The 23133-nt window shown below is 46.6% G+C and overlaps 1 protein-coding gene across 1 annotated transcript; it reads right to left on the bottom strand.

Annotated features, from left to right (window-relative positions):
• Positions 1-422: 422 nt before the first annotated feature.
• LOC105036788 (uncharacterized protein At1g28695-like) lies at positions 423-4467 on the bottom strand. The gene is made up of 3 exons (XM_073255603.1): positions 4175-4467; positions 1290-1661; positions 423-932 (listed from the first exon to the last, which is right to left on the bottom strand). The coding sequence occupies exons 1-3, from the start codon at positions 4319-4321 to the stop codon at positions 438-440; spliced, it is 1014 nt and encodes a 337-aa protein (XP_073111704.1). The 5' UTR covers positions 4322-4467; the 3' UTR covers positions 423-437.
• Between the last annotated feature and the right edge of the window lie 18666 nt (positions 4468-23133).

Raw genomic sequence — 23133 nt, 5'->3', positions numbered from 1 at the left:
TTCAACTGATATCTATTCATATTACTTTATGATCACCAGTTAGGCTAATTTGTCATTTGGCAAGCTAAATCAGTGGAAGCTGCACTCTTTTCCCTCTTGTGAAAAAAAATTAGGAAATGTCCAAGCCACCATGGCCATTTCGGCATCATGTAAAAAATCTGAGATTTTCAAGAGGCTGTTCATTTTAGTCCAGGCATATAGTAAGACTGCAATAATAGGTCGATGCTGCCTTATAATATTCGTGAAGCAGTTAATGATTCTAAAGACTCAACTCTATTGAAAGACAAAGTGGAAGTAACTCTACACTGGCAAACAGACTGCCATTCTTTTGTATGTGTATTGCCAAATTACTTTATGAATTTATACCCATCTATGATATCAATGTTCTTAGCGTTCAGTATTAAAAAAAAAAGGAAGCTGGATTCTGGGTGTGGAAGCTAGATTCTGATGTCTTTTATCCACGATGCAGCGCATGCCTTGTGTTCAGGCCACCTGACCATTGCTGTGCTGTTAGAACTCTTCCAAGCTTTGAGGACAGCTGTCAGATCAACAAGCTTTGCCTTCACACTGCGGCAGCAATTTGCATGCACGGTGGTCACTTCTTTAAAATCCCTGCTGTCTTGACAGAACCCACTAAAGTGGCGGGTGTCTAGGAATCTCACTTTCATGCCCAATTGCTTAAATATTCCCTTAGATTTCAGGACAGACAGCGCACTTTGGTCTTGCATGCGTGCTGAGATAATCCTTGATGCGTACCATGCATCAAATAATAAAATGGTTTTGTTATTTGAGCCTACAAAGTAAAAGCCAGTGTTGATGGGGTTGGAATCATCCAGTGGATTGCCGTTGTATGCATCACAGCTTATCTGCAGGTCATCTCCAACGTGGTTCAGTTTTGTGAATGGATTTCGCAGCCACATGACATCCATATCCTGATGAAGAGACAAATGGTATGAGAAAGAAATTTTAACCTTCTCTGATTTCTAAGAAGGATTTCTTTTCTTTTCTTTCTTTTTTTTTTTTTTTTTCCTAATGATATTAATCTTCTTCAGCTTTTTATAAGTAATAAGCTCTTAAGTTTGTATGACCATATAGAAATTGTCAACTGATCGAACAGAAAAGTTCGACAAGCTTTAGGTGTATTTATGTAAAAATGGAAGAAATATGATCGACATTCATGTAATTTTAAGCCTAGAAGGTTATTAATTGCAATTTTGATTAAATGTAGGCTGCCAGATTTTGACGCCCTCTTCTATCAATTTTTTTTTTTTTTTTTTTTTTGAGCTTACCGTGAAAATGAAGCCGTATCCATGCTTGAGAACATCTCTGAGGAAGGCAATTCTCTGCCACATCATTTTGATGAAGCCATCAGACATGTAAAGCTGCTCTCTGGAAAGATCGGTTCTCTTTATGGCAAGCCTGTAGCAATGGAGTTTTAAGAGCTTGCACCGGTCGAAAGCTATCTGATCCACTGCCACAAGTAGGAGGTGTCTGATCAAGAACTTGGTGTCCTCCCCTTCTCGCAAGCTCTGAAGGAAGAGATCTAGCATGCCATTCTCCTCCACATATTTTTTGTTTATGACTGCAATCATTAGGGTCTTATTCACCATGGAGGCTCTCTCCAAAGCTGTTTCTAGTTCATCTTTAGCTGCAACTTCTGTCTGCTCACATACAAGGAAGTTCATGAGCAAACTATGTAGATTTGTCCTGAGAGAGTCTATATTGGATCATTATGTGTTGTCAAGGGAATGAACTATGTATCTCTACAATAGCCTTTCTTCTTCCTTTTTTCCTGCTATATATTATATATATAAAAAAAAAAGAGTTGTCAAGGGAATTAACTGTTGCGATTTCCCTGAGAGAGTCTCTACTGTTGTAGAAGAAACATCCCCAAGCCATCCAAACACATTATGAAGCTATAAAATTGAATTTTTAACAAGTTTACTCCTCTCGATGCTCCTTTCTTTCCGAGAGGCAGAAGCAATAGAAGTTCATATTAAATAACATATTAAAATGTAATTATAAAAATCTTGCAAGAGGGAAATTATATTTACGTCGGATGGTTTAAGAGACCTACGGTTATTCTTTTAATATTTTTTTATTCAAAATTAAAAGAATGTGAGTCAAATAGTTAATTTTATGAGATCTAAATTTCACATTTAAAAAATAAAAAATGATCAAAATAATCGAAAGTGATGTAACAACTATTTAAGGATATTAGTAAATATGTATGTAATTTTAATTTTTTATACGAGATAAATACTTTTTACAACACCATTAATTTAAACTGAACATGAGTGTAAGCTTCATTGGATACAAACATAATAAATATAAATGTTAAAAATATTTTTTAATTTAGTCTAAATAAGGCCCCTTTCATCGTGTCAAAAGAGTTGGCTGATTTAACAACGTAAGCGAAACGCATGGCATGATGGTATTAGTTTGCAATGGATTAGCGGTCAATTAATTAATGCAAGTTGACAAGGTGGCCACGCCAAGGAGCGGGTAGCGCAAGATTGACGTTAATAAACCATATTTCACGGAAGAAGCAAAACTATGCAAGGCTTTATTTTATTTTCAATTGAATATCAAACCAAATACCCTTTCCTTTATATATATATATATATATATTTTTTTTTTTTTTATTATATATATATATATATCACGGAAGAAGCAAAATATGCAAGGCTTTATTTTATTTTTAGAAATAATTGAATATCAAACCAAATATCCTTTCCTTTATATATATATATATATATATATATATATATATATATATATATATAAAAAATAAAAAAGCAAAGCTTCAGGTTCCTGGAGAAACATCTCTTGAGGACTACAAGCCACAGCCTCCAGTCATATATATATATATATATATGGATAAACTAGTAAAAATATTCGTTTGAGTTTAAACTTAAAAGTAGCTCCCCATCCATTTGAGTTTAAACTTAAAAGTAGCTCTCCAGTTGAGTTTCACTTGAAAGCAGCTCCTCAATTAGTATAAATGATCAAATTACCCTGCAGTTATAACTAACACTAAAACAACACTGCGATATTAGAAAACAGTACTGCTTTATTATAATGTAATACTGCCTTATTGTAAAACAGTACTACCTTATTATGATGTAAGGATATTATAAAACAGTACTGCTTTATTATAAAACAATACTTCTTATTGTAATATAACACTATTATAAAACAGCACTGTCTTATTATAAAATAGTATTGCCGTATTATAAAAAACATTATGTTATTAGAAAACGTATTGTCTTATTATAAATCGGTACTGCGTTACGTATTATAAAACAATACTGTGATATTAGAAAACAGTATTGCCTTATTATAAATCAGTACTGTGTTATTGTAAAATAATACTGTCTTATTATATAACCGTATAAGGGTATAAGGATATAAGATCATTTCAGTTAGAAATGGGAGTTGCTTTTAATTTATATGAGAAATGGAGAGCTACTTTTAATTTAAACTCAAAAGAAGAGCTGCTTTTAATTTGAAACATAAAATAGAATTTTATCTAGTTTACCATATATATATATATATATATATAGCTTCAGACTCCCGGAAAAAGACCTCCCAAGGGCTACAAGCTAGCAATCTATAATGGCAAACTACTCCATGTCTCATTGATTTTAAGCCATGTAATGTATTCTCCCCCTCCTCCCCTCCCCCCACACCACCACACCCCCCCCCCCCCCACCCACCCCCACTTCCACTGGGTGCCTGAACTATTTTGTTCAAAACCCATGTATCAGCTGGTATTCTCACTGCTATTTTTTTTTCCTTAAAAAGAAAGAAACATAAAATATACTGTGGAAGGTAGTGGTCGATTTTTCTTTTTTTTTTTTAATGTAATAGTGGAGGAAGGAGAGACCTTCCTCCAACATTATTCAGTTTAGATAGGATATTTACAATGGACAGAAAGAATAGAATTTGCAAGGGAGTGCAGGAAGAGAGAAGGGGTCCGTTACAAAGATGGTTCCAAAGACACAAATTTGTTTCTCCTCTGCTGAGACAATCGGTACTATGAAAGGTATGTAATGCCTTCTGAAGGTAGTACTCGATTTCTAAAACAAACTTTGGATTTGTATGCTTAAAAGAAAACCAAACTCATCCACACCAACTTCATCAAAAGAAAAGGAAAAAAAAAGGAACTTACTGCATTTGATGAGCGCTGGAGTCGAAAGAAAGCCATCGATTCGGATGATGGCGACAAGCATGAGTAGGTGATCACGAAAACCACGAGAGATACGATGATAAGGTTGGCGACACGGCCCGTGACGCCATGATCAGTGGAAAGGCTCATGGTTTGGGAATGCTATGACGAGACCAGTTATTGAAGGTCCATGATGCTCTCTGCTTCCTCTTCTCAAAAATGTTGTGTTCTGTATGGAGTTGATTGACGCACCTTCCAGAGGTTCTTCGGACCTTCCCTTTGCTTGAGTAGTAACTCCCATCGCGCGCCTCTCTTTATAGGCGTAACGAGGAGTTCGTCCATAATAAGAGGCTAAGTAACGCACGCTTCCTGGGCGCACGGAGGAGGAACGGGTAAAAGAGCAGGTCATGAGAAAATGGTAACTCAGAAAAATGGCAGCTGTTCCTAGTTTTCTTGCGTTTGTGTACGTGTGTGAGTAGAAATTATTGGTTGAACCTGGTCCAAAACGCCCTTTTGGACCAGGAGATTTTCCCTCAACCAAAGCACCCATGCATCTAGCTTTGGTTCACCTGATCTGAAAAGGCCGTTTTGGATTAGGTTCCAGTAATTTCTCGTGTGTGTGTGTGTGTATGTATGTGTGAGAGAGAGAGTGGCCACTGAGACAAAATGGTTACCGTACGTGCGTGCATGTGTGTGTTGAAAGTATGGTTTTCTTGGAGGTTCCAATTGGTTTCTCAATGGCTTGGCATGTGTGGTGATCCAAATAGAAGACGGAAACAGCTGTATTTTCGTCTATGACCTCCCCTTCCTTTCTTCATAATTTGAACAAATTTTATGTATTTTATAACATCTGACATCATATTTGATTAACATACTTCTGATTTGTTATCGTGTCTGGACTATGATTGACCTAAATCTAATTTGATTCGGAATTCAGATCCAGTAGGTAAGCTGAATTCCTGTTAACAAAGCTGCCTTAGGTAAGGCTGCCGCTTAAGCAGCAAACAAGCTCCTACATTATTATTGATTAATCTTCCTAATTATCAAGTGGAACATGAAAGAAGGGTACATTGGTATGCAATGCATTCCACGGACCGAGCATGAGGTTTCTAATGTTATTGCTATATTTCTATTGATGTCAAGTACTTTATTTTTCTTTTAATTCACTAACAGTTATCATCTAGATTAAGTCCTAATCATGGTTATTACAATACCAAGTATTAAGAGCATGCATGCTAATGTCAAGCATAATTCACTGGGTTTTTCTTGAATGTAAAACATAAACATAATCAAAAAGAATTGAGATGAAAGTCTGAGGATCCTAAAGGTAAAACACAATTCAAATTCGGAATTAATTTTCTGTGCTTCCTCCTGATCACTGAGTGCGATGCTTACAAAAATTTTTAGATTTGCACTGAAGCATAATTTGCATTTCAGCTCACGCATCATCCAAGTCCTGTGACTACGAATATTATTTCCAGAACACAACTCAATGTCTAACTTCTGGGTGATCATCTGATTAAGTGGAAACTTTTCTGCAATTCTCCTTTAATTTCTTTTAACAACGCTTTCTTGCTAAGATGCATCGATTTGAAAATAAATGACATGATTGAACAATTTGCATGGCTCGCATCCAAAGGAGAGGAGGAGAACAAGAAGAAGATGATGCCGACAAACAACCTTCATTCACATGGTCAACAACGAAAAGAAATTTACCAAATATACTAAAGTTCTGACACTAAAGTTTGGAAATTTGATATTTTTAATGATATATTTTGAAATTTGCCTCTCAGAAAATAAGAAAAATGCTGTGGGCTAGTGGAATTTTTTTCTTCCTCATTAAAGTTTTGGAATATCAAATATATTTGTCTGGTCACTAACATGGGGCTATATATTAATTTCTATTGTTTGATATGTTTTCTATTCCAGCAGGCTGTTTCGTAGAGTTTTATAACTTTTTGATTTGATTTTCGATTATGAGTTAAACTGTCGAACATTTTTTAGGTCAACAAGACTACCCATAACCCTCCATCCCAGGTGCTTTTTCTTGAAATATGAACAGCAAGACATGCTTCAAGATTCGTGAGGCTTTGCAATTATGCTGCTCTTTTTCTGTGGGAATTTTTGCTGCGATCCTACATGAGAACCATGCCTCCTTGGCTATGGTTGATACTTGACGAGGATTGTTACTAGAGCACCTCTGAGTTTTTGAATTTGATGAGTTCAAAGAGTAGATGCCTTTGATCAAAGGCCAATAGCATTCATCAACTCACAATAGACTAACTTGTAATGAAGTAGTGATGTGTAAGAGAGTGTGAGGTCCACGGTGGATGGACCATCATTTCTATTAGCATACTCCCGTTAATTACTGGAAGCTAGAGCAGGCCCCCGTTGCGTTCACATGGTTCTTCAGCTTTAACATTGGGAGCATTAACCATCCATCTTCATCTCAAGAAGCAATAAAAAAAATCCATCATCAACCACCAATTAATTTAGGAGATATGATTCCAAGCTAGTTTGAGTAGAAATACCAAAGAAGAAATTCGAAGGGAGTAAAGAAAAAATAAACAATGATGTGTTTTTTTTTGGGCGCACATTTCTTGGCCTTTAGGCTGAGATCAAATGTGATGTGTTTTTATTTTTGGTGTTTTCTTACTATTGTCAGCATAAATTCTTTTTCCCCCCAATATCCAACAAATGCACAACCTAAATCACATTATCTATTGGTAAGATCCTAAATTGCTCCTAAAGCGTGGTCCAGGTGATGGACCAATATCCTGCGCAATGGTAACCTAGTCAATTTTCTGGATCTAAGAGCCGATGGGGTCGGGCCTTGTATTAAGAGCACCGATTAGTACGAGAAATTATACCCTTCATTGTGTGCACCATATAGTTGTGCATGAAGCCAATCACAATATCCATTCCATTCCTATGGATTTTATTGTTGTTCTAATAATATGGAGGGCACCAATAGTCCAACATCGATTGTAAGTCAAGGGAGACTCGTGCTTAAAAGGAGGAAAAATTTTTTCTACGTGACATATCTTTTAAAGGACAAAACTGTGAGGCCCATGGGCCAGAGCAGACAACACCTTAGATGACGGGCCGAGCCCTTATCCGCAACAATGGCGCACCTGAACTGAGATCCGCCTCGGCTGACTGTGGAGCTTCTCGGACTATACACATTAGAATCTCCCTTGATTTGGAGGCTCTGTTGTGGTTCTAATAATATGGAGGGCTCTGTTGTGGTTTAAATAATTTTACATCGGTTATGAGTCAAGGAGACTCGCATTTATAAAGAGAGAAAAATTCTTTCTACATGAGGCTTTTTTTAAAGGGTAAAATCGTACGGTCAGAGTGGATAATACCTCACGTGATGGATCGAATCCTTGTCCGCAACAGATCCCATTCATTAGGTGCTTATTTAGAAGTAAACCTACAAGAACAAGCCGCTATGATACGAGCATCTGATGTGTAGGGTTTGTAGAAACAAACGATTGGTTAAGTACACGGCCATGTGGTCCACATTGTGTAGGTATAAATGGCACACTAAAAAGGAAGCATATTAATTCGCCTGTGACTTGGTAGGAAGTCGTCTTCAACTGCATGCGCTGCCTTGCCGACCGCATGCCTCGCAAACCGAATTGTTCCTCTATAAATAACGTTACTATTTCCATGTTTTGATACATAGAAAGAGAAAACACAGACGAACTCTCGGAAAACCAGACACGTTACCAATTCTTTTAGCTGTTGACAATTTGCATCCTTTGTTAGCTTTGCAATATCGTTGCTGGTTCCTCATTTTGCAGTGAAAATAACCCGAATTGATGTCCAAGATGTTTGATGGATTGTCCTTGTTGGGGAATACCGACCGACCCCGCTCATGCCGGCTTATAACCGGGCATACCCGACCGACCGACCGACCGATCGTCGGGTGCCGTGACCGACCGATCGACGGCTCTCTACCGACCGAGGATATGTCGGCCGGACAGACCTCTCCGCCCTCCCGACCGACTGCACCAGGGGGTCCGATGGCCGACTCCCGCGACGTGCCCGACCGACCGTCGGAGAGGTCCGAATCTCCACCCGATGCCACTCAGCTGGCCACCGACCTAAGGTCGGTCGACTCCTCCGATCGCCGTACTACTGCCAGAGACTGTCAGTTCTGACAGCAGCATGCGGCACTGCCGCCTAAGGGCATTATCCCGCCTAAGGCATTGTCAACCCTAGTGATTTGATAGCCCCACGGCGACGTGATACTTTCACGGCGACTCTGACAGTCTACAGTGAGTTGACAATTCCTCAATTGTCTGCGCCATTAATGACGGCGCCATACTACACTCCACTATATATATCGGGGAAGGCTACAGTGCTAGAGGCCCCTGGGAAACTCACAGGCTTGTTCCCCCTCTCTCTCGTCGAGTTCTTTGCTTTCTTCTCACTGTTGCCTAGTCTCCTCTCTGACTTGACCGTCGGAGGGTCCCCGCCGGAGCCGCCTCCGGTTAGTGCGGACTTTCTTTTGCAAGCGCTCGTTCCCGGCGATCAGGCGACGAGGGGATTGGCCGCAACAGATTGGCGCGTCAGGAAGGGGACTAAATACTAATGACAAAGACAAGAGCTCAACATTCGAGAGTCACCGGATCGGCGAGGCGCTCTTCCTCAGGGAAGAGGCCTCTCCTCCACCCTCCGCGGCGGAACCCAGCTCTCCGCACCCCACGGTGATCACGGAGGCGCAGATCGCGGCGATCGTACGGCAGATGACCGTGCTGACGGACACGGTCAAAAGCCTCCAGCAACAGTCGGTACGGCTGCCGCCATCACCGATCGGGCAACCGGCGGCACGTCCGATGCCCTCCAGGAGCAGCCGTCGATGCCCGCGTCGATCTCCGTCGTCTCCACGGGAGCACCTGCCTCAGCGCTCCCACAAAGAGGAGGAGGGGCGGCCGCGGCGCGATGCCCATCGGTTCCAACAGCTTTCTCCCTCCCAGCTGGAACGAGCGAGGAAGGAGAAGCAACCGCGAACGCCGTCCGCCTCCCTCTCGGAATCTTCCGGAGACTCCACTCCTGGGGTCTCCCAGCACCGACGGACGGACGACTACGAACGCCGGTTCGAGAAAATCGACCGTCGGCTCGCACAGTTGCAGGTGGACGGGCAGAAGTCTTCGAATGACGTCGACTTCCAGACCGTCCAACCTCTCTCCCGACTCATTCTCGACGAACCGATCCCCAGTCGGTTCAAGATGCCGCATGTGGAGCCCTACGACGGCTCCACCGACCCAATCGACCACCTGGAGAGCTACAAAGCTCTCATGACGATTCAGGAGGCAACCGACGCTCTCTTTTGCATCGGCTTCCCCGCCACGCTCCGCAAAGCTGCTAGGGCCTGGTACTCCGGTCTTCGATCGGAAAGTATCCACTCCTTCGGACAGCTCGAGCACTCTTTCTTGGCTCACTTCAGCACCAGTCGGAAGCCGCCGCGAACGTCGGACAGCTTTTTCTCCCTCAAACAGGGAGAAAATGAGACGCTCCGATACTTCGTGGCGCGATTCAATACGGCCACGCTTGAGGTCCGAGACCTCAACGAAGACATGGCCATTTCGGCCATGAAACGGGGACTGAGGGCGTCCCGGTTCACTTACTCCCTGGACAAGACCCTCCCCCGGACGTATGCCGAATTATTGCAGCGCATGTACAAGTACATGCGCGCGGACGAAGGAGCCTCCGACCGACGCTCGACCGAATTCAAGGGCCCAAGGGAGAAGCGAAGGAAGGGTCGGGACCCCGCCGGACCTAGCGGAACCCCGACTGATGGTCGGGTCTCGCCTCCGCGACGAAACCAGAAGTCGCCCCGACGGCAGACTCCAAGGCCGACACGCCCCAGGTATGACTCCTACACTCCTCTCTCTGCTCCCCGTGCGCAGATTTTGATGGAGATCGAGGGGGAAGAATACCTGCGACGGCCTCCGCCTCTGAAGGCAAAAGGCCTCGACCGACGGAAGTACTGTCGATTCCACCGGGGCCACGGCCACAATATCGAGCAATGCATCCAGCTTAAGGATGAGATCGAAGCTCTCATCCGCCGAGGGTATCTCGATAAATTTCGGAGGAACCCGCCGACTCGACCAGTGACCGACCGACGACCCCAGCCGACTGAGGAAGCGACCACTAATCAGCGACGGTCGGGGTCATCAATATGATTTCCAAACGACTTGGCCCGGGGACGTCTGCTGGAGGGGAGCCCACGAAGAGGCTGCCCCGGACGACGTGATTACTTTTACGGAAGAAGACGTTCGGGGCATCCAAACTCCCCACGACGACGCTGTTGTTGTCTCGACAACGATAGCGAACTACGATGTAAAAATTTTTTTTGTAGATAATGAAAGTTCGACGAACGTTTTGTTTTACTCGACCTTCTCCCGATGCGACTATCAACCGACCGACTCAAGAGGGTCCCTACGCCCTTGATAGGCTTTGCCGGGGACGCCGTCGCGACGGTAGGTGAAATTACCCTGCTCGTGACGGTCGGCACCGAACCACGATAAAGCACGGTTCATTTGACTTTCGCGGTCGTCCAAGTGCCTTCGGCCTACAACGCCATACTTGGGAGATCCGGACTTAACGCCCTCAAGGCGATTGTCTCATCGTACCATCTCTTGGTTCGGTTTCCGACCAGGAACGGAGTCGGGGAGATGCGCGGAGACCAACAGCTCGCTCGCCGATGCTTTCAGATCTCCGCTCAAAGCGACGAGTTGAAGGGCTCCCTGACGATCGACAAACTAGACCAACGGGAGGAGGAAGAACGGGGCTCGCCGGTCGAGCAGCTCGTGTCGATCCCGATAGCGGAAAACTCCGACCGGAAGGTATGGGTCGGGTCTCAACTACCCGACCCAGAACGGCAACGGTTGACGGAGCTGCTGACGGCCAACGCCGACATATTTGCTTGGTCGGCAGCAGATATGTCGGGCATCTCCCCAGAGACAATAACCCACCGACTCAACATCGACCCGACGATGAGGCCGGTGAGGCAGAAGAAAAGGTCTTTTGCTCCCGAAAGACAGAAGACCATCGACGAAGAAGTGGACAAGCTGCTCGAGGCGGGCTTCATCAGAGAAGCCACATATCCCGATTGGCTCGCCAATGTTGTCATGGTCAAGAAAGCCAACAGGAAGTGGAGGATTTGTATTGACTACACCGACCTGAATCGGGCCTGTCCAAAAGATAGCTTTCCACTTCAAAGATCGACCAGCTGATGGATGCGACGTCCGAATTTCGACTGCTCAACTTCATGGACATCTTTGTCGGGTACAACCAGATCCGGATGGCGTCCGAAGATGAGGAGCACACTGCCTTCGTGACCCCCAAGGGCCTCTACTGCTATCGAGTAATGCCCTTCGGGCTGAAGAATGCCGGCGCCACCTACCAACGACTTGTCAATAAGGTCTTTAAAGACCAGATCGGACGCAACATGAAAGTATACGTGGACGACATGCTGGTGAAAAGTGCACAGATTCGATCATGTCCAGGATCTCGAAGAAACCTTCCGCACTCTACGACGACACCGAATGAAGCTGAATCTGACTAAGTGCGCTTTTGGGGTAACCTCGGGGAAGTTTCTCGGATTCTTCGTTTCCCAGCGAGGAATCGAGGCTAACCCTGAGAAAATAAAGGCACTCATTGACATGCGCCATCCGAACATCAAGAAGGAGGTCCAGCAGCTGAACGAAAAAATCATCGCTCTCAGCCGGTTCATCTCTCGATCGGCTGAAAGGTGCCTCCCGTTCTTCAAAACTCTGAGGCAGGCGAAGGGCTTCTCTTGGTCGGATGAGTGCCAATAGGCCTTCGAGGATCTGAAGAAGTACTTGGCTTCCCCGCCGCTGCTTGTGAAGCCGGAGGTCGGGGAGACATTGTATCTCTATTTGGCCACCTCCCCAGAGGCGGTCAGTTCGGTGCTCGTCCGAGAAAATGAGAGCCGAACCCATCAGCCTATCTACTATACCAGCAAAGTGCTCCGCGGTGCTGAAGCTCGATACTCGAAGACGAAAAAGATGATTTTCGCCCTGACCGTCTCCGCACAGCGACTCCGCCCATACTTCCAGGCGCATGCCATTGTGGTCCTCACCAACCAGCCCCTGAGGGCGATATTGCGCCGACCTGATACATCGGGATGACTGACGAAGTGGGCAATGAAGCTCAACGAGTTCGACATACAGTACCGACCGCGACCTGCCTTAAAGGCCCAGGTCCTGGCCGACTTCATCGTCGAATGCCCAACGGCCGACCAAGGGTCGGAAGATGCGGACCCCGGACGAGACGCGGTCACTGAGCCTGACCCGGCCTCCACCTGGGTACTGCACATCGACGGAGCTTCAAACGCTCAAGGGAGCGGGGCTGGGTTTCTGCTCACCAACTCGGATGGGGTAGTCACCGAGTACGCCCTCCGATTCGACTTCAAAGCCTCCAATAACCAAGCCGAGTATGAAGCGCTCCTCGCCGGCTTGAGGATGGCAAGGGAGCTTGGGATCGACAGCCTCCGGCATTCTCCGATTCTCAGCTGATCGTGGGGCAGGTCAAAGGTGAATTCGAGGTGCGAGATCCAGCCATGGCCAAATATCTCCAGAAAGTGAAGGATCTCGTAACGCGCCTCGGGTATTTTAAAATTTCTCACATCCCTAGGTCGGAGAACGCCCGAGCCGATGCACTCTCCAGACTGACGACCTCGACTTTCGACTCTTTGGGTCGGACGTTCGTAGAGAACCTCGAGCAGCCAAGTGTCGACCAGGTCGAAGAGATGCTACAACTGACAGCTGAACCAAGCTGGATGGATCCGATTGTTCGGTTCCTGACCGACGGGATCAGCCCTGAAGATCCCATGGAGGCCAGGCGGCTCCGATGGTCGGCCTCCCAATATGTGATCATGGATGACCGACTCTACAAAAGGTCGTTCTCCCTTTCCTTGCTCAGGTGCTTGGGACCGACCGACGCAGATTATGCTCTCCGAGAAGTGCACAAAGAAATCTGCGGGAGTCACTTGGGGGGCAAATTCCTAGCCTACAAAGTCCTGCGACAGGGTTACTACTGGCCCACCATGAGGAAGGACGTGGCTGAGTTGGTCCGGAAGTGCGAACCATGCCAGAAATATGCCAACGTACAACACCGATCGGCCAGCCAAATCACTCCTATTGTCGCTCCATGGTCCTTCGCTCAGTGGGGGGTCGACATTCTCGGTCCTTTCCCTTCAGCATCGGGCCAAAGAAAGTTCATAGTCGTCGCCATCGACTACTTCACTAAGTGGGTGGAGGCCGAGCCCTGGCACAGATTACCGAACGGAAGATGGAGGACTTCGTCCAAAAATCCATCATCTTCAGGTTCGGATTGCCGCATACCATTATCACCGACAATGGTCGACAATTCGACAACCAAGACTTCAGAGACTTCTGCACGAGGTTTTACATCACGCACCGACTGACTTCAGTTGGGCACCCGCAGTCCAATGGCGAAGTCGAGGTGACCAACTGGACCATACTACACGGGCTCAAAACCCGACTAAATGAAGCCAAAGGCCTCTGGGTCGACGAGCTGGGCTCCGTTCTGTGGGCTTACCGAACGACCCCCCACGTTCCGACCGGGGAGTCGCCTTTCAGTTTGGCCTATGGGACGGAGGCGATGATACCACTCGAGATTGGGCTGCCATCTACCAGGGCCGAGCGGTATCGAGAGCCGGACAACTCTGATTGCCGGAGAGCCGACCTAGACCTCCTCCCCGAACTACGGAATGAGGCTCAACTTCACATGGCTTCATACCGACAGAAGGTAGCCCGATATTACAACGCCAAGGTCAGACCAAAGCTTTTCAGGCCTGGGGACTTAGTCCTGAGAAAGGCTGAAGTCTCGAAGCCCCTGGACCAAGGGAAGCTGGCAACGAACTGGGAAGGGCCCTACATGGTAGCAGACACCTATGGGCCGAGGGCTTACCGATTGGAGACTCTGGAAGGAAAACCTATTCCCCGGACCTGGAACGCCGACAACCTGAAGTTGTATCACCAATGAACTTTGTACTTGTTCATTCGGAATACAAATCCAGTTTCAAATTTTGGAGCTTCAACTCTTCGACTGACGATCGGCGCTCACCAAGAAGGTCGAGTCCCGATGTCCCAACTCGGACTTATTGTCCGCGTGAAACCGACGGCCCGATCGCCGACGATGTATCGGGCGCTCACAAGGGCCGAACCATCCCCGACGACGGGAGTTGACACTCCTTTTACGGTCGAACTTTCGGGCCAGACTATCGGCTAACTTATCGATTGAGCCCCAACCAAAGAAAGGCGAAATGCCTATGCGACCGCCGTCGCAACTTACCGACGAGCTACGGTCGGTCGAAGGATATTCGGTTTGCCACCGTCTATCACACGACGCGACCACAGTCGCATTCATGACTCACCGACTGAGCTACGGCCGGTCGGAAGATATTCGACTTACCACCGTATATCATGAGGCGCAGTGTAAATACCCAACACAAGGGTATCGGGATCCGACTTATCATCGTTTCTCCGACTAAACGCGCCGGACGACATCGACTGAATGCGTCAGAAGAGACCCGACTGCCAAGCTTTATCCAGCGGTCGGTCGGCTTTCGACTCAACGGACGCGCCCGACTCACAATCGGGCGAAGGATGCCAGACTTAGGCCCTCGACCATCAAAGGCCGATCCAAAGTCGGGACTTGTTCTCCGAACGTCCTAACTGATCTATATGGGTTAGCGACTTACGCGTTCGAATGCATTCCACAACACATGAAAAGAAAAAGCAAGCAGAGGAAAAAAGTTTAAGTCCAAGACTTTGATTCCATTGAAGATCAAAATGGGCTTTACAAAGTTGGGCCGAAGCCCGAATACAAGCCGGAGCAAAAGTAAAAAAGAAAAATAAAAAATCGACTAATCATCGGAGTCGGCCTCCTCCACTGGGTAGCGACGGGGGACGGTCGGCGAATCCACTCTGGCTTCGGCAGTCGGGGCCGCCTGATCTTCGGTAGCCTGCTCTGCGTCTTCTTCGACTTCCGTCCTGGTGGAAAGGCCTTCCGATACTGGTTCGGCCGTCTCCTCCGCAGCTGGGGCCTCCGACTCTGGCAGAAATATGCTGCTGAGATCGAGCTCCAGGTACAGGCCTCGAACGGCTTTCCGAGCATCCTCGTACCCGACCCGGTACGAAAGGAAGCCGCTCTCCAGAAGCTCTTCTCGGTACTCTTCCGAGTCACGGAAGTCTTCGACGGCCCGACCTAAGGCCTCCTTCACCGACTCTGCTTCGGCCTTCACGATGTCTGTGTCGGCCTGGGCGATGGACAAGCCTTCTTCGGCCTTGGCAAGATTTTGAGGCTTACTCGGAGCTGCTCGTGGTCGGCCTCAGCTCCTTGGCAAAGCTGTCTCACTCGTGTCGAAGCCGACGGACGGTCCGGGACTTCTTCTTCGCGTCATCCTTGGCCGACTGTAGCTCCGACCCCGATGTCGCCAAGGCTCCCTTGAGTCGGGAGACCTCCTCCGTAAGTCGGGAGACCTCCCCCTCAAGTCGGCCCTCCCGTTCGGCCGACTGTTGCAGCTGGTCGACCAGGATAACCTTGTCGGCTTCAAGGGCCGCGACCTTGTCTCTCCAGGCCGCGCGCATGTCGTCGAACTTCCGATATCCGGCCTCTAGCTCGGATATATTGAAGATCAGCTGCACAAAACAAAACCAACCGTTAAGGGACCAAACTTACGGGAACTACATTGAAGGCAAAGGAAAGCGGAGCTTACCCGGATCATCATAGGATTGAATGAAGACAGCATGTCGGAGACGCGCTGGTTCTTCATCGCCTCGATGTCGGTAAGAAGAAGGAGCGCCTGGCATAGTCTCCTGGCCAAGTCGTGGTTGGCCAGGCCCGACGCACCTTCGGAGAGTGGGAAGTCGGTCGATCCTCCCCGACCGACCGTCCTTCGTCGCCCGACGTCATGGGGGCCTTCCCTCGGTGGATGCCCAGTCCCTGACGTCGGAGATCGACGGCAGGCTTGAGCCCGACCGAGTCTCGACCGACGGTGCGACAGCAGCGGGCGCTGGTCGCTCGGGTTCGTGAGCCTCCTCCCGATCCTCCTCTGCCTGCTGGGCGGCTGGCGCGCCATCTACCGACTCAGTCGCCCTTCTTTCGGGCGAAGCGGCGCCCTCGCCCGATGGTCCCTCGGATGGAACTTCGACAAGCACTGTCGGCGCCGACAGTGCGATGAGGGCTTCGCCCCCGACCCAGTCGGTTCGCTCGGCGGAGCTACGTGGGGCCTCTTGGGAGGCCGCGATGGTTCGGCCCCTTGCGCCGGCCTCTTTCGGACGGCGTACTGACGTACGTCGGCTGCCGTCAATCATGATCTCGGCGGCATATCTGCAAACAACGACAGACGGTCAGTACCATAAGGAAGAAATAAAAAGAAGAAAAAGAGGAAGAAAAATGAAAAACCGACCTAAGCGAGGGACCGGGCTGAGGCCGGCGTCGTACAAGGCCTGCTCGGTGACGAGCTCCCTCTGCTTCGGCACCGAGATATCTTTTAGCCAGTGGAAGTCTTCCCGATCTTCGGCTTCCACCCGACTGTTCTCATTCGGTTCGGTTCGGGATTCTCCCAACGGACAGGGAACCCCCAAGGAGTCGAAGACGACGCAAAGAAGAACTGGTTCTTCCATCCGTGAATGGACGATGGAAGACCAGTGATAAAGGAAAGCCCCTTCCGAGGATTGAAGTACCACCACCCTCGGGCTTTAGGGTGGGGTCGGAGGATGAAGAAAGCTCGAAAGAGGAAGATCCGAGGATCGATCGACAAAAGCCGACACAGAAGTGCAAAGCTGACTATCAGCCGAACTGAGTTCGGCGCGAGTTGTGCCAGGCATAGCCCGTAATAGTCAAGAATGTTTCGGACAAACTCCGAAACCGAAAACGAAGGCCGGCCCGGAGGTCCTCCAGGTAGAAGGCCACCTGGCCCTCAGGCGGGCTGTTAACCCGACCGTCGGCACCAGGGGCGAACAGCCGAAACTGCCCCGGGATGCGGTATTTCTCCCGGAGCCGATCGACGTTCGGCCCCGAAAGTGAAGAGACCTCCACCTCCGGGGTCGATCGAGTGTCGTCCGTCGGCTCTCCCGACCGACCACCTCGTGGAGACGTTCTAGCCATGGACTGAAACGAGTGGCAGGAAATAAAGAAGGAGGAGATGGTGAAGATGATGATGGCCCTCAGAAGAAGGAGAAGGAACTCCTAAGAAGAAGGGAAGCAGAGGAGAGTACCTGGAATAAGGAATTACGCGGGCAGAGTCTCGACAACGAAATGAGAGGGGTGAAAAACTGAATAGGGGCGACCCTGTGTATATAGTACCCCTGACGGTCGAGATGAAGGCACGACTAACGAGGCTTCCCAGATTTTGCCACGTGGCATCATCCGGGCCGTCCATCGGCCCGACGGTTCGACGCACCTATCTTCAGATCGAGCCACGTCACCTCCATCCGCTCCAATGAACCCGTCCCAATGGCCGCACTCCACGTGGCGTAAAGGCCGCGACGTTTCGTATCCCCGAAGGGACGGCGGGAACGACGGTTCCCCTTCCCGATGGGACAAGACGTCTGACACCGATAGGATGTCTGACACCAGCGGGACGTCCGACACCTGCAGAACGTCCGACACTGACATGACGCATGGCGCTTGCAGGACGTCTGACGCCGACGGAACATCTGACACCGACTGGACATCTGACGCCAGCGGATCGCTCGGCATTCATGAGACGCCTGAGATCATATCGACCCGCGGTACGGTCGGAACTTGGCACACAGTGAATCCACTCCTTTTCGCCCGGCGTTACTGCCCAAACGAAGACATTGGCTAGCGCGCCGTCCAACTCAGGAGTGGAGGGGGGCAACTGTTGGGGAATACCGACCGACCCCGCTCATGCCGACTTATAACCGAGCATATCCGACCGACCGACCGATCGTCGGGTGCCGTGACCGACCGATCGACGGCTCTCTACCGACCGAGGATATGTCGGCCAGGCAGACCTCTCCGCCCTCCCGACCGACTGCACCAGGGGGTCCGATGGCCGACTCCTGCGAAGTGCCCGACCGACCGTCGGAGGGGTCCGAATCTCCACCTGATGCCACTCAGCTGGCCACCGACCTAAGGTCGGTCGACTCCTCCGATCACCGTACTACTGCTAGAGACTGTCAGTTCTGACAGCAGCATGCGGCACTGCCGCCTAAGGGCATTATCCCGCCTAGGGCATTGTCAACCCTAGTGATTTGACAGCCCCACGGTGACGTGATACTTTCACGGTGACTCTGACAGTCTACAGTGAGTTGACAATTCCTCAATTGTCTGCACCATTAATGACGGCGCCATACTACGCTCCACTATATATATCGGGAAAGGCTACAGTGCTAGAGGCCCCTGAGAAACTCACAGCTTGTTCCTCCTCTCTCTCGTCGAGTTCTTTGATTTCTTCTCACTGTTGCCTAGTCTCCTCTCTGACTTGACCGTCGGAGGGTCCCCACCGGAGCCGCCTCCGGTCAGTGCGGACTTTCTTTTGCAGGTGCTTGTTCTCGGCGATCAGGCGATGAGGGGATTGGCCGCAACAGTCCTTTTCCAATGATGTGCTCGGTCTAGGTTCATGTAATAAACGTGGTATGCAGAGCTAACATAGATGCCGTTTCCATCATTTACCTACCTTTGTTGTTAGGAAATAACCAAAACAACAATTTTAGGTGCAATCAGACCCATATCTGGTCCCGTGCTTATAATTATTAAAATGTTAATTTTATGGCCAAAATTTCACTGGATATAGTGAAAATATATAAGACAAATTAAGTACCATTGGAAGCTTCGATGCTAGGTAAAATTTTTGCTTCGACTATAGTAATCTGTTTTTTTTCTTATTCTGTCACACAGTCACACTGTCCCTTCTCTCCTGGCTTGTAAATTTTCCTTCGTCCCTGCAATAAAAATTCATGTAACCAAGTGATAACTCCTTAGTCTCCTTTCAATAACAAAAAAAAAAAAAAAAAAAAAGGAAGTTTGCATTGGGTAAAGAATCACTGAGGGGAAGAGAGGCTTGCACGTCTTCTACCAGGATCATGTGTTGGAGTTTAGCTCAACTTCGAGGAACACAAAATGCTCTCTAAGTGGGACATCAACAGTTAAAGCTTGCCTGGATCTCCAGTTCTCCGCCCGGTCGTTCCACGTCGAAAAAGTTCGGTGTTAGGCCTAACTGATTGGCTAATTTAACATGCCATGCACGACTTACCTTGTCATGAATCATTTGAAGTCAGCGAACGAATTGACAACCACAAGGAGAAGAATTTAAACCGCATCGCCTGCCGTGATGTATGGGAGCAAGCAACCTGTGGACGTCTCCAAGGATCTCAAAGTAAACTTGTACATTCGAAGAAATAGTCGAGCAATATATATATATATATATATATATATATATATATATATATTTACTCTTTTTTCTTCATCTAGGTTCCGTGTACTTGCCTTCGACCTTTGAGAAAAAAAGGATGGACCTTGGACCTTCGTCCAGTAGTAAAATTATTTTATTATATATGAACTGCATGTCATAGGTTTGAAATACAGAAATAGTATGCTCTGAGACAATATATGTTTACAACCGCAGCAAATCTTGACTTGATTACCCAAGAAAGTAAGAAAAACAGCATTGACTTGTGGACATCTCAACAGTATTTTAATTCTTTAAAATTATTGGATTCAGTTGTGAGATTAAGAGGTGAGATTGTATGTGAGGACGATTTTTCCCTCCTCAGAGGTGTGTCGACTGTATTGGAGAACCCAAGTAATGCACGCATATATTAAACATTCGCATTCCCTGTCCCAAAAAGTTGTGTTTCTTCTGCAAGAGATTCTTCTGGAGAAGTTCTTTCATTTGCTTAGTGAAAGTGATTGGGTTTTGACTAAGCTTTCTGCGAACACCTAATCATGTGTCTTTTTTCTATTTTATTTGTAGGACAATATCTTCTCAATCTCCATTCCGGGATACCGGTTCAGTTTCTGGCAGGGAGACGTACATCCATCCATTAGCTACGTACTTCTATCTCAAGCATTTAATCATTATAAGTTGTCAACTTAACTGATAAATAACAAGTCCTACATTATACGTAACCAATAAAATAGAGTATATGCAATAACCTGCTTTGGTTCAATTGCAGTAACACACGGATACGAGGAAGTAACTTGAGTTGAGTCTGATTAGATCTGGATCAGCATTTTATAAGGCAGAATTAATTTAGATATATTTGGTTTGAAAGAGTTGGATTCTAGGTTGAAAATGAGAACAAATGGCTCTCATCTCAATCATTTGATTGAAAGGAATCTCATTTCCATTCCGATTTCGAGGAGAGTAGAAATATTCAATCCCCAAAATTTAATTTCTACTCTCCTCTAAAATTTAATTTTCATTTCAATTTTTATTTTGATCACAGAATCAAATATATTGAAGGATATAGCCATTCCAATTCTTTCCAATTCGGTCACAAACCAAATGCAACAAAAACCAGTAGGAAGGAATCTTGAGGTGAGATGGTTTTCCTCGCAACATTTTTTTCTTGACAAGAAACTTCCTTGCAACTTCTAAAAACAAAATTCATGCAATCTAAGATGGTGAGAATGTGGCCAAATATAGACCAAAACCAGCTCATGGGTCCAATGAGTTGGGCAAGACCTTTCTGACCAAAACCAGTCCATGGGCGCAAGTCCCAACCTTTCTTCCTTTTCATTAGATAATATGCTGTAGAAATCCAGCGTTCGGCAGTTTATCTCTCAGACAGTAAAGCCCCGTATGATTCTTTTTATTTCACAGCAATGCGTTTCTGAAGGACTGAAACCTCCATGAGAATACCTAGACCTAAGTATACATAAATTATGCACACTTGAAGATGTTCCACTCGATTTCCTCGCAAAAGCAAAGATGTTTGCTTGTAGAAAGAAGTATCATCATATGCTGAAATTTTCTTATTATATTTAGATCATTTTCTTTCGGATTACTTGTTAGCCTTCAATATGTGATAGCATCTCGAGGAATTACTTTTTATCTCCCGTCTCCCATGTTGCAGCGCATGCGGTGTGAGATGACCATGCAACGTTTCATGTGCTGTTAAGTATCTTCCAGGCTTCAAGGATGGCTCTCAGATCAATGATCTCGGCCTTCGAACCGAAGCAACATGTAGCATGCACCGTTATATCACTTTCCACAAATCCTTGCGGTCATGATGGAATCCCTTCAGTTTCAAAAAATTCATTACAGAATGCTGCAAAGTTTGCCGTATTTAAGAATTTCACCTGAAGGCACCCTCCGATTTCATCCGTCTCAGAAAAATTAGTTCTTTTATGCTTGTGCCTGCATATTTCTTCCTTGGTGCTACCATTCATCAAACAGTGCATTGGTTCTATTCTTTTTTTTCTTTTTTTTTTATAGTTAAGACAGAAATGTTCATGATATAACTCTAATATAAATACATCCAAAAAAATCAGAAGAAAGAGTCTCCCAAAAAATCAGAGGGATCTTCTCCCATGTTAATCCATATAGTCTTCCCAATATGTGTGATAACCCAGCCCTTTGGGCCTAAAGCCACAAAGCCCACCCAGAAAAAAAAAAAAAAAAAAAAGGGAAGAAGACTCCCGATCGGAGTCTTCCCCTTCTCCGGTTCCGATCAAGAATCGGAGTCCTAGGGCCATTAAAAGACCCTAGGACGAGCCCTATAAGAACCCCCCTCCTCTCCTCTAAGAAAGGATACAATAGTCACTGACGATCGCCGGAGTTCTTCTCCGATTTTTTCGATTGAAGCTGCGGCCCTTCGACTCGTGCTCGCTGCGATTTCACGCCGGTGGAGGTCATCGGAGGCCGTGGTAAGTCGTTCCTCCTCTTCTTCTCTTCTCTCCCTTCTTTCCCATGCCTGTGGACACGATCGCCGGCGACAGGAGCCGTCGGATTTCGTCGGAGAAGAAAGTCCTGTTCTTCTCTCCCTTTTCCTGATTTTTTTTGGCACCGACGGTCACCGCCGGCTTCGGCCTCCGAGCACGGAGGGTCGCCCCTTGCCGCCGGCCATCGCCGGGCAGAAAATGGCCGTGATCGGCCGGTCAAAGGCACGGGGACCTCTAAGTCCCCTGTTTCGGCCAAAGAAGGCCACGGGAACAAGAAAAAGAAAAAAAAAAAGAAAAAAAAAAAGAAAAAAAATAATAATAAATACATGTGAGAGAAAGTTTCTTTCATCTCTCTCTTTTAAGTCTTTCTCTCTCTAAAATTGGACTTTCTCTCTCTACCTTCTCTCTATTTTCTCTCTCTAAATTCTCTCTCTATTTTCTCTCTCTAAATTTTTTATCTCTTTTTATGGATTTTATCTCTCTAGGGTCACTCTCTCTCTCTAATTGCATCATAGATCCTAGGATAAACTTGAGATAAAAATATGATGATCTGAGACTGCTCCGAAATTCATGCAGTAGATTGGATCCCGATCCGATCTATATTCGAAATTGATAACATCGATCATGGTTAATCTATATTAAGTCACCCTGATATAACCTCTGATGATCTCAACCATGATTGCCATTTTTGAAGGATACGAAGATTCTCTCTCCACTTTCTCTCTCTACTTTCTCTCTCTAAAAATTTTTTCTCTCTAAGAAGCCCTATGGATCTCCTATTAGGCCATCTTCTCCACTCCTAGGGATCTATGACCTTAAATCGGTTTAGAACCGAAGGGAGAGATTTATTGGACTAATCATCAAATCGGTCACTCCTTATATTATGTAATTTTATTAAATATATGAAATAAAATTTATTGATGATTTAATATTTTAAATAGGACTGTCCGATTTTTTTAAAGAATATTAAAAAGTCCAGGACGATCGAGGTAAGTAGATCTTATGCTCCTTATTTATTTTTAAATGATCATGTTTTTATG

The sequence above is a fragment of the Elaeis guineensis genome, chromosome 4 (assembly GCF_000442705.2).
Source record: "Elaeis guineensis isolate ETL-2024a chromosome 4, EG11, whole genome shotgun sequence".
NCBI lineage: Eukaryota > Viridiplantae > Streptophyta > Magnoliopsida > Arecales > Arecaceae > Elaeis > Elaeis guineensis.
This window is presented reverse-complemented; position numbering and strand designations above follow the sequence as displayed.